At 34.8% G+C, this 19,972-nt stretch overlaps 3 protein-coding genes across 3 annotated transcripts in view; 2 read left to right on the top strand and 1 right to left on the bottom strand.

Annotated features, from left to right (window-relative positions):
- LOC144449798 (collagen alpha-1(XXVI) chain-like) overlaps nucleotides 1-1,561 on the top strand; it is a 34,908-nt gene extending 33,347 nt beyond the window's left edge. Inside the window, exons 3-4 of the mRNA XM_078140373.1 lie at nucleotides 1,023-1,120; nucleotides 1,458-1,561. Coding sequence (XP_077996499.1) covers nucleotides 1,023-1,120; nucleotides 1,458-1,561 — 202 coding nt within the window. The remainder of the gene's footprint in view (nucleotides 1-1,022; nucleotides 1,121-1,457) is intronic.
- A 1,608-nt stretch (nucleotides 1,562-3,169) lies between these two features.
- Nucleotides 3,170-9,454, top strand: LOC144448989 (uncharacterized). The gene is made up of 4 exons (XM_078139384.1): nucleotides 3,170-3,408; nucleotides 4,591-4,679; nucleotides 5,639-5,726; nucleotides 6,497-9,454. The coding sequence occupies exons 1-4, from the start codon at nucleotides 3,216-3,218 to the stop codon at nucleotides 6,670-6,672; spliced, it is 546 nt and encodes a 181-aa protein (XP_077995510.1). The 5' UTR covers nucleotides 3,170-3,215; the 3' UTR covers nucleotides 6,673-9,454.
- A 1,923-nt stretch (nucleotides 9,455-11,377) lies between these two features.
- Nucleotides 11,378-19,972, bottom strand: part of LOC144449797 (uncharacterized) — a 63,462-nt gene continuing 54,867 nt past the window's right edge. Inside the window, exons 18-20 of the mRNA XM_078140372.1 lie at nucleotides 15,656-15,739; nucleotides 13,396-13,479; nucleotides 11,378-12,171 (exon numbers count right to left, since the gene is read on the bottom strand). Coding sequence (XP_077996498.1) covers nucleotides 11,378-12,171; nucleotides 13,396-13,479; nucleotides 15,656-15,739 — 962 coding nt within the window. The remainder of the gene's footprint in view (nucleotides 12,172-13,395; nucleotides 13,480-15,655; nucleotides 15,740-19,972) is intronic.

Raw genomic sequence — 19,972 nt, 5'->3', positions numbered from 1 at the left:
GCATGTATTGGTTGCCATTTCATTTTGAAAGTTTTGGCAAAGCTTTGGCCACGTGAAGTTTATCGAACACATAAACCTCACTGCTGTACTCTGATCAAAATTGTGACATCTTAGCTCTCGTCTGAAACAAAAATTGAACTAAATAACAAGAACACTTCAGCACTATCTTTTATTTTTTTACTGGGGTGGGTTTTATTTCATTTACGATGACGGAGTGCAAATGTAGGGGCGTGTAATATTTCTTAGATTGTTGTTTTCATCTACAGACTAAATATAACAATGTTTTGACTATAGTTTCCTGCCTGTGAGGAAATAACTATTAGTATACATTTGTAGCAGCAGGATTCGTGTAACATTTTCCTTAAGAAAGAGGCTGAATCTAAGAAATAATACGTGCCCCTGTGGGTACAAATAGTATACACGCGATACTGCAATCCTGCGATGAATCAGATACATGTGTTAACTATTTGCCAATTATATGTCCGTCAGAGACAGCGACCTGGTGAACTCCGTTATGCTTGCCCTGTGTAACGAACTCATAGTTTACATTTGCCAAGTAACATGAAGCTCATAGGCTGCATACCATCAATCAACTGACCCTCGATTAGGGACCGGATACAAATTATGAGGGGGGGGGGTATTTTAGGAGAGGGTCACCATTTTTCATGAAAGTGCATATTTTTTGTGATATATTAAATTATGAAATTTATGATATTTTAGATCACAGCTATTCCATTGACATAAGAGGGAGAGTCAGTAACTTTTAGAGGAGGGTCAATATTTTTCACACACTGAATTTATTATTACACCGCCCCCCCATTAGTTTGTCTACAATCCCTTACGGAGCTTGAGTCTGAAAAAGAACAAACATCACGATTTATCCCCAATACTTTCGTTTGTGAACCTTTCTCCCAGCTATTCATTCAGCACAATTCCAACCAGAATTTAATGGATACAAAATCCCCAACGTATATCAAGTAAACAAAATAATAAACTTTCTTATTTTTTACGTTTCTTTCCAGAGTTGTGTTTCGTCCTATTTATAGAATAGAATTTCAAACAATTCGAACGAAAAAAATGAGTTGTTGTCCTGGTTTTTCAGGTCAAAATTGTGAAATAGGTAAGTGTTGTTTTGAACCAAAATTATCATTTTTCTGTATTTTTATTATTGCACGCTGTTTCTTTCAGATTGTGTTTTAGTATTTTAGTAGTATTGTATATTGTTTTATGTTGCTCATCAATAATATTACAAGAAATCACCTCATCGCTTAATTTCTTGTCGGACTTTAAAAACCATCAGGAGGTCATAATAATAGATAATAAATTGAGAATGTTGTATTTGTGTGAACGTTTCCCATTATAACCGCTAGGCGGCGCTATCAGATATACAATCAAGTTCTGTCATCGCATCGACAAAGCTTTTTAATATAAGTAACTGCTCGGATGAACATTTTCAGGAAAGGGGGAAATATATCATAATTATGAGGAAGAGATGGTGAGAAAATCTGATTTCAATGAGAGAACAAGTTTTTTATTGGCAATGGGAGAAAAATTACCATAAAAGGGTCCATATAAATCCGGGGACGTGCAAGATTATTCCGACTCATCGTTTAATGAAGTTGAGGATAGGAGAGCGGAAGGAGAGTGCAGTACTTAAATATTGAACTAGTTGGAAACATCATATTAAAATCCTGAATACAAGTGATAATATTACGAGAGGACAGTTTGGAATGTCGTTACAGTAGTGGGTGGGGGTGGGGTGGGGTGGGGGGTGAGAGTAGAGGAGGAGTTGAGGTGGGGAGAGGGACTGGAGGGTAATTTTAAACATTATACGAAGCTCAGTACAGATGACACAACCTTCCTTACCAAACATGAATAAAAATGCACAAATATGTAAAAAAAGAAAGAAAAAGGATGTTATTCTTTTGTCCTCAATAAATGGACCAGCCGAATGGTGTTATCCCGTATAATTGTCAGCGTGAACGGTGAACACGATAATAAAACAATGCTTATAGAGAAAGATACAGTAACTTGTCTAGTATACAAAGGAAATGCTCGGGATAGGAGTGTTTGGACCCCGGGCCTTCAAAACTCATATTTTATTTCTATTTCTGTTCCTCAGAATGTTTAAATTGTACACGAATAGCAGATTTAGAAGAAAGAGTCGATTATTTGGTAAGTAAGGCAAAACATATAATACATGAAAACTAAATACTAGTAGATCAATATTTCGCATCGTCGTAAAACACCCCCCTTTACGGCACATTGTTGTAAAATCAAAGGCTCCTTTACGGCACATCGTTGTAAAATCGTAGGCCCCTTTACGGCACATCGTCGTAAAAACCACAGTCCTCTTTACTACTACCAATAATTAGTTGCCTACACTACATCTCAATGCTCTTTGTAATGCTAAATACACACTGGGTACTGTCTAAAGAAAGTGTATGGCAACTATGCCATGGTTAGCAGAAATGTACTGCTCTGGTTTACAATAATGAAAATAAACAAACGTAGACAATTGAATGAATGAATGCATGAATGAATGAATAAATGAATGAATGAGTGAGTGAGTAAGTAAGTGAGTGAGTGAGTGATGAGTGAATGAATGATCGAATGAATGAATGAATGAATGAATGAATGAATGAATGAATGAATGAATGAATGAATGAATGAATGAATGAATGAATGAATACAAACAAACACAATTTATCTATTTCTGTCAATAATTCAGATCGATTTCTGATGAAATTGAGCTTTTAATAATTCCATACATGTACGTGCATTATACCATTTCAAAGTCAAATTTGTGAAATCAACTTACATAAACAATTATCTAAAGCTAACCAAGGATAATTACATTTGTTCTTTCAATTTGTCAACCATCAAAATTGATGATATATACGCCAACCTGAAAGAAATGTACACCAAAATGAGTGTGAAATGAACACCAAAATGAGTGTGAAATGTACATCAAAATGAGTGTGAAATGTACACCAATATGAGTGTACGTCAAAATGATAAAGAGCTGTTTGGTGTAATTGTTTCCTTTTGTAAATGTTGTAGGTGAAATGTCTTTGCTTTTAGTAATTTTTTTAATTAATGTCGTGTTTTGGTTGTTCATCTTCGTAATGTTTATTTAAATCTATGTCAATCACGTGTTTCAGATGCAACTAGCGACTGCAGATGCTAATAATTCCGACTTCAGTCTTCCCGGAATGCCTGCTGTGCCTGCAAATCCTGGTCCACCAGATCACCCTGGTCTTATAAGTGGTGCTACTGTCATAGGAGAGAAGGGGCGACGGGGAGACCCAGGTACTCCTGGTTTAACAGGGCCTCCTGGTCCAAGAGGTCCACCTGGTCAATCTGGTATGCAAGGTGTGCCAGGTTTACCAGGTCCCGCCATACCAGGTAGCTTCATTTTATTCAATATCAAGCATTTCTCAAAGTAATAAGTTTAAAGGGTAGAAACTGAATATATTGGGGGTTATTTCTACTGCTTTAATTTATAAAAGATATCCATAGTAATCTATTTACTTCAGCATCACTTGCTAGATATAGGTAGAATAAAACTCACACTGAAAACTCAAGCCTGTTATGTAAAGTGATGCAAGCTGACTTTCTAAACTGTTTTACTCGAAGTGAAAATAATTCCCAAAACCTTGATTACACTATTCTAGTATAATTTTACTGTCGATGTATACCTTCTATAACATTACAATTGTCTTCTGGCATTGTTAGAACAGTTGATTGCATCGTAGTGATTTTCTCGACGTTTTTTTATACGTATGATAAATTACGTCATCTTTATTGGTATTCTATACAACCTGTGGACACGTATACATATACGCCATATTCTATAGTCAGTCACGTGATGACCTACTATATATCTTGCCTTGATATCCTATGAGGAAGAATATTGATTTGAAACGTCAGGATTGAATTTATTTATCAGGACTGTTCCTCTAACTACTTTTGCATCTCTATATTCTAGTCATATTGACAGGAGTGTCACAGGAAAGTGCCCCATATAGTGAAAATGTGGGTGACTAAAACTCAGTTCCTAAATATGTCTCTTAAACAGTTAGCAGAATATTTTCACTGGATTAGAATGCAAACAACATTTGCAGCGAGACCCTGAGAAATGAAGGATTTAGAAGTACAAGACACACATAGCCCGCACTCCCAAAGCTGCGTCCAAACAGCACTCCTAGTGGCCAACCTGTGTAATCTTTCGTTTTTCTGATAACTGGCAAATGGGGTATTACAAACTTCTTTTCGTAAAACACGGTCTTCCATATACACACATTTAACAATCCAACAGGCTTTAGAGAAAAGATGTCAACAAGAGGAATGAAATTACCGGTATTTGTAATAAATCTCCTGTCATATTACACACAAGACAAAAATTGACAAAGATTGTCGATAACCTTTGTTGAATTGTTTGTAGGACAGGGACGATTTGGCCTGACCAATATTTTGACTATTTTCTTCAGCATAAGTCGCAGGTACCTACCCCGGCCATCAATCATATTCTCTCCTTACAAATAAACAAATCAGTCTAAGTATTTCCATTCTTGTTATTTTGTTCAGGTCCACGTGGTAGTCAAGGTGCACCAGGTGTTCCTGGTCTGACAGGTTTCAAGGGAGAAAAGGGGGACACTGGTTCTAAAGGAATAACGGTAAGTTCAACCAGCCGTAAAAGGCAGCATTTGTCATCCATGGAGGTCATTTTGTGCATCCCACCATAGAGGGCAGTATTACATTAAAAAGACTTCCTTCATGATTTACCGTGACCAGAGGACCAACAACAATGTAAAACGACAGCTACACAAGATATAATATTCCAAAGTTGAAAACATATTTTCCATAATTTGCATGTTGCGTATGTATATGTCTGCATAATTTGAATAGTTACTGAAGAGATTGACACAATACATTATGCCTTCCTCTCACACTTCGTAGGAAATGTGGTCAAATATTACCACTTCCCAAACCTAGAACTTCATACTATTAAATTCTAATACTGATACACTAAATGAAATGTTGGCTACAGTTAAATTTAGTAGTTTGTTACATAACTATTTAGTAAGCATTTACAAGTACCAGTCCATAGTGACATGAACAAAGCTGTAATTTCAAGGGGAACACCACTCCAGGAATTGAAATAAAGATATTTTCATAAACTCTGGGTTCTGGAGAGTCATTCCATGATTTGACATCACCTACAATTATTTGCGATTTCAGAGAAACATCAAGTTAATTTTGTGCCTTTATTATTTATAGGATATCTTTGCCAAGAGCTATTGCATCATAGGAGTCAACAGAAATAACATATTCATGATTGTACCCTTCAGTGTAAAACATTTCTCATAAATATTCATAATGCAGTTGGAATATATTATTTCTGTGCACTCCCTTGATACCGTGTCCCACAGCAAAGATAAACTATATATGAAGGCACAAGAGCAACTTGTAAAATCATGAAATGACTCTCCAGAAGCCATATTTTATTAAAATGACTATTTCCTGGAGAGGTGTTCCCTTTGAAGATCAAGATATGTTCAGAGGTCAGTTTTTACTATGTTCTATTACTCTTATAAATCATAATATTTTGTATATTTCTTATTTTGCTTTGCAGTCCTTTGAATTGATGGCACTAATAGAAGAGATTGGCATGCTGAAAAACAGAATTGTTGGTTTAGAACAAGAGGTAGTCAGACTTAAAGGTCAGTTTTCTACTAACTTTGACAAAAAATGCTACAAGTTAACAGTGTAGCTTTTCTATAAATTGTAGCGCTAAGACTGTTGACATGTTCAAAAGTTGGGTTGAAGACACATCATCTTTTTAGATGGTATCTGATTGAATGATTTTGAGTTGCCAGGGTTGCTGTAGGACAGTTGCCAGGGTTGCTGTAGGACAGTTGCCAGGGTTGCTGTAAGACAGTTGCCAGGGTTGCTGTAGGACAGTTGCCAGGGTCGCTGTAGGACAGTTGCCAGGGTTGCTGTAGGACAGTTGCCAGGGTCGCTGTAGGACAGTTGCCAGGGTCGCTGTAGGAAAGTTGACTCTCTATTTTAATGTGTGATGCTCTTTTAATGAGTAATTTGTTTTAATCTACTCGCTGTCTTCTGACATTTTGAAAGAACTTTTGACCAGCAATTTTATACGTCATTTCTTCTGAGACATTTTTTACTGGTGGTTCTTTTTCTGTATTTTTTGTTGTATTATGAATTAGCCTTTCTAGGAGTTTGTTCCATATATGATTTAATTAGTAAACACATTGGTGTTGGTAATTCTATATATGATGTCTTCTTTGTTTGTGTTTGTCCTATCTGAAATGCTAAACTTTATATTGATGTCTGACCTGTGAGGACTTAATTACCAGTAAAGACCTTTGACCTTGTAACCACAATCATATTTGATTCTGGAATGTCATGGTACCAAAGTAAATTTAAGTCTAAAAAAAAATTGACGATGCTCTTTTCGACATTTTCACAGAAATTGGACTGTTCCCACCCAGCGATATGATTGAAGAAGAATCTTCAGGCGACTTACTTGGTGTCGACAGAAATGGTGCCCCCGGAATACCATCCCATCTTATTCCTGATGCAGGAGCTCCAGGTTTACCAAAAAAATTACCCACTCTTAATGCACCTCCTCTTATTCCAAATTAAGAACTGGTTGCATACATTTGAACAATGCATCAAACTTTTACTTACTTTTAAGTTTTCTGAAATTTTATGGTGCTTTTTGAAGGAAAATTACATTTAAAAAAAACAGAATCGGATAATGGTATTCACATCACTCTCGAAGACAGTACATTTTAACAAAACACTGAGGGTGCTCATCATGTGATAAAAATTAAGAGCTCTAATTGGAGAATGTCATGCATTCAACAAGGAATATCTTAATTAACATATTTAGCAAGAAAATCAAAACTTTCGTAACTGAAATAGCGGAAGGTGGTTCTATTTGGTAACTACAAATACTACTGTCCAAAGTAAAGTCTTTTTCCTTTTTTTTCTGTCTTTTATTATGCAACAGATTTGTGTTCATCAGGTAGAAATCTATGTCTAATCCTGGTATTTATGTACAAGTTAGCAGATTTAGTGACTAGGTGTTGTTTAAGCACCAAAAATAATGGTTATGAATTTATTCATACTTATTTAAGGCAGAATGCGTCTCGGAAATAAACTCTTTAAACTTTTGGTGTTACTTTGTTCAAGAAAACTCCAACCTATTCTCAGTTCAAATCAAGAAAAACTATCAGGGGTCACCATACAAATTTTGTACATAGACGACAAAATGTCTTTTACAAAATTGAGTCAGTTTAGAATCTAATATGGCCGCCAAATACAATGAAAGATTGATGATTTCCTTGAAAGCAAATGATGAAATTTATTTGTTATTTCAAAAGGCCCAGGAACAAGCTTTCATATTGCAAAAGTTTGGAGTAAATTGAAGAACTGTGAGTTCCAGGGAAATTTGTCTCCGACATGCATTCTTTTTTATAAGTGAATCTTAAAGTTCTATTCTCCATAATTTGAGTGGATCACTTGTACAACCATGCCTCCCAATTAGAAACAATTAAATTGTTTTGACTTTTAACATTCAATGGTTTTTAAACTTTAATTTTATGTTGTTGTATTTTATCTTTATATGTCATGTCATACTCTTTCAGATTCATCTATTTACAACTTTTGAGTTTGTATTTTTTCTTATAAAATCTTATATCTTTAAATTTTGAATATATCTAAATCTCAAAACTTTGATGGTCATCCATCTAAACCTATAGTAGAGTATGTGTTGTTGGTGCTTGTATTTTTTTTTTTTTTTTTTTTTAAATCATTTTATTTGTAGACTTCAATTTGTAAAAATAACATTTGGACCAAGGAGAGTCATTGTTCTAAATTAGTGATCACATTATTGGGTATGAGTAGAATAGGGAACCTTAATTCTGTTTCTCATGCCCCAACCGACCATATATTTCTTCATTCTGAATTAAATAAATTGACGCCTTCTATGGCAGGACTAGACAAAAATCACAACGCCACTGATTGTACGATGGTGACTTCATAGCAGTGCGTATCTGAGCAAAAATTATCATTTATTGTTGAAATTCAGGAAATTTGATAAAACACATTGTTCAAAGTTTCCATGACTTTAATTGTCATTTCTCAGTCATTCAGACCATTTAAAGTACAATTATGAATTAAAAGTATCACCACCACTTACTAATGCACTTATTTTTATCTAATTTTTAATTTTTAATTGACTGACCCATCATTTTTAAGGTGTTATGATGATAAACAGAAAATTAAGTATAGGCACCTGTATCTGTTGTGGCTGATACAGATCAATATTAAGATAGGGGGTCTAATATCCACAATTTCTAGCCGTCACCTTAAGTGTGGTTTGATTTATAGACAATGTCTCTCCAGTGTGTTCATAATAGTAAAACTTATTTATTTCATGTGTATTTTTGATACTAATGTCTGACAAAGTATGTTTTTCATGCAAGGTTATTTAGGGTCTGAACTAAAAATGTAGAAAATAGGTACGCGTAGGAATATAAAATAGTTTGGGAAATCGTGACCATACAACTGAACAATCAGAGTACATTGGTGTTAACATTACTATCAATTTAAACACAGGGACCACGCCATTTTGTTGGCAGCTCTAAATAAATGCCTTTCACACTAATAATCAAACTAAAATTTATCATTTTGCCACCAAAAAAGCCTAAATTTAGAACTTTGTGTCAATAATTCCATCAAAGTTTATTTTCATGACAACTTTTATATCAGCAACCCTCATGCTGCATTTGGTGGTGTAAATTAAATGTGACCTGTACGATTATGAAAATGGAATACAGCCTCTTTCAAGGCATTAAATGTGACCTGTATGATAATGCCAATATTTAATGTACAACAGTTCTTGCTGTACAAAGGCAAAGCTTTTCCTAGTTTCAACATGTATAGTCATATTTATCACTAATATTATATTGTGTTTTTTAAAGTCTTTAACTCGTAACTCTTAAGTTTTATAATTTTTTTCTGTAATCTATAATTTGAGAAAAAACAACAGAATCTTAATCAAGTGTTTTCAAAACAACAAAGAACTTTATTACAATGTGAGGTAATACATCTCAATAATTGTGTACCTTTGATACAAGATATGACGAATAAACACTTTATGAATTTACTATGACCTGTACACTCCATTACTTGTGTTGATCAACAAGGCCACAACATCAAAGTATTTTTTTTTTACACAAAACGAGAGCTTTTACACAATTATGGCTTTAAGTAATTCCTCAGTAACTTCATTACTTTCTGGTTATTTTCACCGATTTGAAAATACAAATGTATATCTTGTTATTAGCTAAAGTACTGGTCTGCCCTACGTTGCTGTGTACAATATGGCTTGATGTTATTATGTAAACAGAATTAATAAATGCTCCAGACCATTTACTCCCCCAAAATTATAAATCTGTGGTAGAAGGGATATGGTAGCTCTATTGAACACTACGTACTTTGGGATATGATAGCTCTACTGAACACTACTCACTTTGGGATATGGTAGCTCCATTGAACACTACTCATTTTGGGATATGGTAGCTCCATTGAACACTTCACATTTTGGGATATGGTAGCTCCAACACTACATACTTTGGGATATGGTAGCTCCAAGACTACATACTTTGGGATATGGTACTCTAACACTACTTGCTTTGGATGTGGTAGTTCCAACACTACGTACTTTGGGATATGGTAGCTCCAACACTACATACTTTGGGATATGATAGATCGAACACTACTTGCTTTGGATGTGGTAGTTCCAACACTATGTACTTTGGGATACGGTAGCTCCAAGGCTATATGCTTTGGGAATTGCATTTTACATAACATTTCAACACGACACCATCTTGTAGAATTGTATTGAAAAGATAAAGAAGAAATTCACTTGCTTATGAACACAATTAACAATCACACTGCAGTAACATCCACATTATTACATATGTACCAATAATTACTTGCTGCACTGATGCGAACTTATACTAGTGGTATTTGCACAGCAGTGCAGTACTGAAAACATGATTGCGTATCTGTATGCAAATGATATACAAAAGAGTGAACGATCGTTCCTTGTACACAAAGAATGATGTTTATGGTAATATACTGTTTTGGATGAACATAATATATAACCCCCATGCTTTGTACATGCAAGTCTAGGTACTCACTGGTATTTGCAATCGTTCTTGTGGTGTTTTCTGTTATACTTTACACTCAGGACAGCACAGCCACAGAGAACACTGCAAACAGTCATCTAAATACCCAAAGTCTGTGACACTATTCATTTCCACATTCTAGTTTTCAAAGTCCCCTTCTAACACACAACCTTGGTCAGTACAACCCATATCTGGCCTGTACAGCTTAGTACCGGTGAAAGTGATTCTGTTTTTGTGCTGATTTTTTTTTTGCGGCAAACATTATTCAACTATTAAAATAAGCACAAATTACAATAATTACAACAGTTCACAGTAATCTTTGTTTAAAGTGATTTACACACAACATAAGAACAAGAACTGCATACATTCAATATCATGACCAGACATACATGTAGAGTCAAATATTCACTGGTAGTAGACTACATAGCAATCAATTCTACTTACAAATTGACCAAACAGTCCACTCGTTAAGTAGGCACTGCCAATAAATCTAAAGACAAAATATTTGGCAAACTTGAACTGAAGAACACTGGGCCCATCCTGCCAAAGCAGTACCCCAATTATGCATTTATGATCATAATAATTATACAGTATATATAAAATAAAATGGTGTAAATTTGTCAAAATAAAAGCCCAAAGCATGGATTTTGTTCTTACTCCTTTAAGTATGTTATAATAGCAGTGTACATTGCATACAATATTAAGGAGTTTGAGAGTATTTTGACTGGACTTTTAAAGCCAGGAACAACCACTTTATCAACTCTATACTCTCATACAACTGTGGAAGCCAAGGCCTCGGTTATACTAAGATAGACACAAACTAAAAGTATTGTTACACCATGCTGATATAGGGTATTGAATAGTTGGTGTTTCTGATGACATCCATGAGCTTACAGAGTACATTTTTGGGGATGTCCAATGTTTACACTATCTTGATCACAGGGGCAGAGGAACTGCTACTACATTGAACAACAACGGTTTTAGTTTGTGTCGAGAATAGTAAACCAAGACCTCAACTGCCAAAGCAGTACCTCATATAAGACTTACTTTTTTTTAATTGTCCTCAACAAAAACATCAATTAAACAGAAATTATGTATTTGGCCCAGGATGCTCTGGTCTTGGTATATATATATATATATATACTACATTAGAATGTTGTGTATTCCTGCAGAACGGGATGAATTAATGGGGCATCATTGACAGGTGATGGCAAATGTATCTCACCAAAGTCTTTGGAAATTTCCTCGGAAAAATATGAAGTTCCATTTTCTGTCTTTGTGTCTGTGGTGGATTCCTTTTCTGATGTAACTGAATGTTGTTGTGATGTATATGTGCAATCATTGTTAGACGTCTGACCATGTAATTCAAATACTGGCAGTGGTTCGCTCAATGCTTTCCGAAGCAAAGATAACTTTTCTGGACAAAACCCCGCGATTGTACTGTCTTTGCTGTTGTCTTCTGTAACTGTAATCTGCTCCTTATCATCATTGTAGTCACCTCCAATATCAATTGAATCTCCTTCAGTTTCTTCTCCAAGTTCCCTCTTCTCCTCCTCCTCACCTTCTTCCTCCTCTTCACTTTCCTCACATTTACTTCCGACTGTATCAGCAGCTGATGAAGATGCACTGGTTGCTGGGGAACTAACGGTATTTGCATCCTTTTCATCATCAGTATCCATGGCGATGATGTTGCCTGTGGCCGATGAGTAGGTCTGGCTTCCAGAACTTTGAAAGATGGACATGTGATGATCATAATCCCGTGATGTTGAAATGCCATGCTCTTTTTGCATGTGGTATTTCATCCCCGATCTCTGTGAGAATGCCTTGTCACACACGCTGCAACGGAATGGTTTTTCACCGGTGTGTATGCGCAGATGGTCTTTGTAGTGGCCAACCCTTCCAAATTGTTTACCACAGACATCACAGCGGTGTTTCTTCTCTCCTTTTATAATAATAATAATAATAATAACAATAATAATGATTTCATTTCTTAAAAAGCACACTGCACTACATCTCAATGCTCTTTACAATGCTAGCCATCTAGACACAGTGGTCTGGCTAATATAAGTTGAATAGATTTCTGTGGCTAAAAATGATGATAAAAGTTAAAAAATTTATGAGGCTAAGATGAGGATGAAAATTGCACAAAATCACACTGGCTAGTATAAAATTGTGTTGAATAGATTCAGTCATACTGTCCAAGTAAATGTTAAATTGTTTATCAGACTGACAGATCAGCTGTTGTGGTATGGTCTAATGAGTTATATCTTAATACCATGTTTGAATTCAATAAATTGCAAGTGGTGGTTATAAGTACGCTTTAGTAAGTACAATACTTTGAGTACCTTTTAAATATGCAGCAAAAACTACATCCAAATATGTACAAACTTAGCTTGTGCCATGTTGATCTATCAATAGACGTCAGTTTTACATTGTATTATCCACAAGAATGATTCAGTCAGACAATGGGAAGACCTATAGAGTGTTTGATTTGTGTATATACTGATATAAATTTTCAAGGAATTAATTTTTACACTCGATTCCAGTCTGATTATATCTGGATCTCCGAGGCACTGCTATCACCAATTTATGTTAGTAACCTCACGTGTCACAATATAAACCTGTTGCCAGTTTCAAGATGAATCACACATCTCGAGCTCCCCATACACAGTCATCTATTCTGTACACACAGGGGGTTTGCACATGCTACTCAGTGGGATGGTTGTCACCTGACCGTACACTGGTTTTACTCGTAAAATTGCTCTCTGTCATTGATGGCGTTTAGTCTTTGCTCAATAAATCCCTCATTATTACAGAGGTCAACATGTCTTTATATCATTTCACAATGAAAATGCTATTTCAAATGTAATAAAGACAAAACAAGCCTAAATGTAACAACGTAGCTGTTATCTTATGCAATGCATCTTGGAACCAGAAAATCACATACATGAATTATAATATTTTGTGTCTGTTTTAGCTCATTAAAACCAGGACTACCACAGTCACTTACAGTGTACTTTCTATCACTTGGCCATGATGATTACTTCTATTATAACAATAATATGGAGTTTATTTTCACTGTGAACTAAATTTACATCTACTGAGTATTAATAGTACAAATATTTGAGTTTTAATTGTACAAATATTACACTCAGAAAGTCATTACCTGAATGGATTCGTGAATGGTCCTTGTAATGACTCAGATGCCGGAACTGTTTACCACATATATCACACTTGTACTTAGTCTCACCTAGGAATAAATTGAAAAAAAAATTAAAAATTACAAGATTGCTTTTTTTCACAATACACTGAACAATAAATTAATATATTTGTATGTATATCTGTCAATCTTTGACCCTGGTGTGTTCACACTATGATTAAACTTATTGTATATAATAATGCAAAACTAGCAATTTGAATGAATATGTACAAAATGTATGGTAACAGTTAAGTACTGTACTTAACCCTTTAATGACTTGGTTTCTGTAATTCTATGTAATCACCAGTGTGCCCTATAAATGATAGCCAAGTTTTGTTGTTGTGAGTCAAAATGAAAAAAACTGGTATTTCTTGTGAGTCACCAGATAGTAAGAGATAGGGAACACCAAATTTTGGCGGGTCACTAGAAATTGTATGCGTCAGTGGCACGTCAAATTGGCTTTGACGGCACACTCACCACACACACAGTAAGAGATAGGGGAACACCAAAGTTTGGAGTGTCACTGAGAAATTCTGTGCGTCAGTGGCACATCAAATTGGCTTAGACGGCACACTGGTAATTACACCCTATTTATAGCATGTCAACCAGGTTTTAAAGGATTAATGTTGACATTTGCAATCAACAGTGATTACTTGTATCCGATTGTTATAGTCTGTAAGGTATGCCATGACGGGGCGCCCTCACACATCAGTCAACACCATTGTCTGCCAATCATTATGCATGCACACTATTGGTATTTGCACAGAAATATATTACTGAAAACATTATTTCACATCTGTACACAAATGAGCACGCAAGTGTTCAATTAATGAAAACAAAATCATGTGAATACTATGTTGTTGTGAAATTTGTTAATTTGGATAAATAAAACGACTCAATGACATATTAGCGCCAGTAAGGTTACTCAGGTCTATTTATATTCATCATTGCTGAAGTGTTTTCTGCTGTATTTTAAATTACTTTACTTATAAAAATGTTTACCTGTGCCTGTGCAAAATTTCATGTGTATGCAAAACTAACACAATGCATTGTGGGTAATCTAAGTTAACAATACTGAAAACCTGCACTAGCTGTAATTGGGATATTATTTTCTCGATCAGTCAACCAACAATATATTCACTAAAAATTATTAAAATACCAATAATTAGACACTGCAGTATATGTTAATTTTGGAGTCGATTGCATCCATATATTAACAGATTGAAATTGTGATTGCAACAGTGAAATGATTTTTGGGTGTGGACCCAAAAATCGATATGGGATTTCTTATATCATATACAAGTGCACAAACACATTTACCCACAGGTGATTCAATACCATTCAGGGTGTACGATATTACTAGTAAGTCATCTAAGAAAATAATAATTCAACTGTTTCAAAAAAATGTCCCAGTTGCAGCTAGTGCCGCTTATAGTATATCTAAATCTGATGACATCCCTCTATGCTTGTTGTAACAAATATACAATAATGTCAAGTTTTACCACATCAAAGTTTACTTTTTCATTTTCACTACTGCTGCAGGTCTCATTCTAATGTATAATTAAATGTACAGAAAGCCGTATCATTCTGACCAGACTTCCTTCTTCTCTTTAAACTGTAAGTAAGTCATGTTGTTTAGTCCTATCAAATGAGTGACAGCTGATAGTGTGGCATGAATGTTGAATCTTGCAGACTACCTAATCTCTTGTACAAGTATAAGCTCAGTTAAGTCATTCCACTGCTTACCTTTGTAAACCATCAGTTAAGTCATTCCACTGCTTACCTTTGTGAACCATCAGTTAAGTCATTCCACTGCTTACCTTTGTGAACCATCAGTTAAGTCATTCCACTGCTTACCTTTGTGAACCATCAGTTAAGTCATTCCACTGCTTACCTTTGTAAACCATCAGTTAAGTCATTCCACTGCTTACCTTTGTGAACCATCAGTTAAGTCATTCCACTGCTTACCTTTGTAAACCATCAGTTAAGTCATTCCACTGCTTACCTTTGTAAACCACCAGTTAAGTCATTCCACTGCTTACCTTTGTGAACCATCAGTTAAGTCATTCCACTGCTTACCTTTGTAAACCATCAGTTAAGTCATTCCACTGCTTACCTTTGTGAACCATCAGTTAATTCATTCCACTGCTTACCTTTGTAAACCATCAGTTAAGTCATTCCACTGCTAACCTTTGTAAACCATCAGTTAATTCATTCCACTACTTACCTTTGTGAACCATCATGTGGTATTTCAGAGTTGATAGACGACTGAATTTAGCTGAACACAGTTCACAACCAAATGGCTTCTCACCTGAAAAAAAGTATAGGAATTGACGAAATTAGATCAGTAATGGAATAAATTTCTACAACCAGCAAAAACTAGAGATGAACTGAAAATGCCCCTGTATGATGGGAAATGTTGTTAATGTGCTTGCTGAGACTTTGAAATGTCTTTCTGTACTGTTGTACCTTTGTGTAATCAATATCTGCAACAAAGTCACTTGAATTCAGTACAGTCCTGGCTATATATCTCTTATTGCAAAAGTTTATCAAATATGCAAATTAGTAATTGAATCGATACCATCATACATTTGCTTGGTCAATATCTTTAGCAAGTTTCATCAAATTTAGTGCAGTCTTTCTTGGAATAGGCCCTAATTGCCAAAGTTTGTTAATTATGCAAATGAAAAATTAATTGACAGCACTAAATTTCATTAAGAACTATTATATCTCAGTATGATCAATATCTGTGGTAAGATTCATCAAATTTGGCATACGTTCATGAGTGCGACATCAAAACATTTATATATGATGTAAACTATGATGAAAACTGTTGCAGTCACACCACTACGGTCGATGTAACGTAAAAACATGATAATCATTGTGGACACATTATCGTCAGAAACCCAACACCATATCTCACATTATCAACATCTCAGTAGTAATGTTATCATTGAAGGAGTGAAACTTTTCTGTCCAAATTTGGTTAGAAGTGTGAACATAAAGTTCAATAATTGCACTGACATCAGACCCCCTTCTCCCTTAAATGAATGAAATTGGCTTATTTAGCTTGTATGACATTGTGTAATCGTCCCTAACAAGGCCTGTATGTCACTTCTGTCTAAGTTCTGATCGATGCAAACTCTGTACTGATATGTGATGTGAATGAACCCAACACATTTCATCTCATTTACCATCTAAGTTTTTATCAAATATTGTGAATTCACAAGGTACCCTTTCCTCTTATTAAAACGGTCAACCTTAGCTTGTTTCATTTTATGGATAATCCGTCTAAAAAAAATAACTAAAATCACATCTTTATACCGTCACATAGAATATCATTTTTGGGTGACACACAAACAGAAGTATCCTCCTTAAGGAAACTAACCTTCCTCCTTAATCAACTGTGTAAAGGTTTACTTTTAACAAGATATCACCCCATGTGAGTAGAAAATCAATTTAATATTCAATATCTTGTTTGACCCTCAGGGTAACATCACTTCATACAAGTAACTAAGGTGATTTGTATTAATTATGTATATTTAATTTACCTGCCAAAGTGTGACAAGTGTGACCTCACCAGAACAGATTGAAAACCTGCCTGGATGGATATTCAATCCATCGTAGTCTACTATTTCAGTTTTAATAAATTAAAGGCTGTCTACTACTTATTTGTCTGACTTTGTACTCTAGTAAATCAAATACCTGATTCGGGTAAAAATTACAACTTTTCATTTTTAGTATTTATAATACTATACATTATATATCTGTCATAAAACATACATTTTTTCCACAAATTATTTTAAACAAGGTGCCAATATTTTTGTCATATTTTATATTTATATCATCATCATCATCATCATCATCATCACACAATATCTTGCCATAAATAATATTTGCTGACATCTTTTATTCACGATGTCATTCAATATTTTTCGATGACATTTCCAGTGAGAGAAAAATACTGCACAGACTTCTTGTGTTCTGTTTTAGGTCTTGAATCCTAACTTTTGACATTTTTGGTGGAAATAGGCTCAAATAAGTAATGATTATGCAGAAAAACGCTTAAAATAATAATTTGAAATATTTTGCACCAATTGGACATTGTTCATGATTAATTTACGATTTATTAATGAAAGTCTAAATTTCCCCTGTATATTTGACTCACTGTTGCTTACAAACTACCGATATATCACTCACTATCATCATTTCCATATATATTTCACTCATTTTGCAAGTCTATGATATCACTCACATTGGTAATTTGCATATCTATGATGTCACTTTGGTAATTTGCATGTCTATGATGTCATTTCCAAGCACTACTCTTCAATCACTTGACAGCATTGAAAGAGCTAACCAACAAACCTCACCACCTGAGGGCAGTATGCTAGTCATATCAATCAACTGACAATCTGGTCTAACAGTGTAAATCCATTACAGCACATCATTAGCTAAACAATTTTCTGGTCTTGGTTTCACAGAATCAATCAATGGGGTACTCCCATAGAAAGGTATGTGGGTATGTAACACCCAAATAGGTAAATCTTTCAAAAAAATACCCTAAACATGGGTCCACTAAAAACTGAAAACTTTATTAGTCATGGAATCAATACTGGGAAACATCTTCATGTTTTAGAAGTGCCAGCATAAGACTACAGGTAAGTGATCTGACATTTGTGACTGAAAATACGTAACAATGGGTCATTATTTAATTAGACAATGGGTTTTGAACTTGGGTCGCACACCACCTAAAATTTAGGGAATACCCGGGCCATCATCCACCATCTCCCGCCACCCAATCCCCTGGACGTTAGTCTTCATAATTTGTCTGACGTTGGTACACGTGTGGACACCATTGTGGGATAATACTCAGACTAGTGAGGATCCGCACTACTGTCAGGAAGATGAAGCAGATATATTCAAACCATTTACTTATGGATGTCAATCCAGTATACACAGTACCATGGTAACCATAATACAACCTAGTAGACTGTTTATTCACCAAATTGGAAGAGTTGAACTCTATTCAATACAGGATTGGTATAACGCTTCAAAGGGCAAATACGAGCAAAAAAACAACAACGAAATGTAAGCGTCACCCCAGTGGCTTTTAAAGAAATAGCTGACTTATAAAAGAGTTATACTATGGTAATAATATTAATAATAATAATGAATGATTGATAAATATATACTTATATAGCGCCATGTATCCAAATATTGTACATACTGTAGGCACTTTAACAGGGACCATTGAATGAAATACTATTACAATATTCAGAGATATGGAGTTAAAAATGAATCAGACTTCATAAAACATTGAAAAAAGGAGCTGTTAACATCCTACAATTTGAAAGAGCAGCTACTTGCAAAGTTTAAATGGCTGGAAATAATTTAAAAAAAATAAAATAATGAAGACATGAGCAGAAACACTGATGTCCAGTAAAGAATGAACACTATTTACTGATTTCTAAAATTAACCTACGCTCACACAAAAACAATTAATTTGATAAGTTTCATATTTTATAGAGCTATTCTGTCACAACAGGAATACTTGTACAATGGAAGTCAGTAAACCTGAAACACAATTTTACCATTTGTTGCCTGGCTTGACAACAATTTTAGGGTGACCCGATTTTTTTTGCCTGTTTTTCATAACTTGACTGACCCAAATTGACCGCCCCAAATTTTCAGCTCTGACATAAAAAAAAAATTCACCCACCCCTTATTATTTGTGGAACAGTGCCCTCTCTGGCAAGGATAAGCTGGTGTTTGGACAAGCAATGCTAATTGTGTAGAGAAGCTGGATAAGGGCTAATTGTTACTTACCAGGAATCAAACAAAAAGAAGATAGAGAGGAGACAAAGCAAAAGCAGGGAAACATGAAGAAGTTTTTTTTAAAACTTATTTTTAAAATCAACCGACCGACTGACCGACCCATAGTTGCTATGAAAATATGATGAGAAACAAAAAAGTAGGGTCATCCTTACTAACATTGCCACATTTCATCAGCTGGCTCAACACATGATCTTAACAGCATTCCACTGCTATACACATGTATGCAATTATCTTAGCAGACTGTCACACTTAAATAGTCTAGTTCCTATACAGTATCGTTACGATTTATACCACCACAGCTGTCACCCAGACTACACTTAAATGACTTCTTTTGTTTAATAAGGGTATACTTTTGTTTGTAAAGCCAGGATATTTATGTTGTTACATTTTATAATGTTTGGTGCGGTTTTAAGATAACATTAACTCAATACTACAGTATAACTACGATTTTTCGTCAAATCAGATGACATTAAATTCATGTCTACTGGCTTCAGTGTATAATACAACTAAAACTGATTGATTTATACTGACTAACTACATAACATGAGAAATGCAAATATCCTCCAGATATCTACCAAATAAAAAAACAAATGCATTATACAGACACGCCACAGACAAAATGGCACCAGGATTTACTAATTACTTTAATATTCTGTCTGCTGTCATACCTTCTAGTGTATAATTTTGACAAATATGGCGCCTTTTA

The sequence above is a fragment of the Glandiceps talaboti genome, chromosome 18, assembly GCF_964340395.1.
Source record: "Glandiceps talaboti chromosome 18, keGlaTala1.1, whole genome shotgun sequence".
Classification (NCBI taxonomy): Eukaryota; Metazoa; Hemichordata; class Enteropneusta; family Spengelidae; genus Glandiceps; species Glandiceps talaboti.
This window is presented reverse-complemented; position numbering and strand designations above follow the sequence as displayed.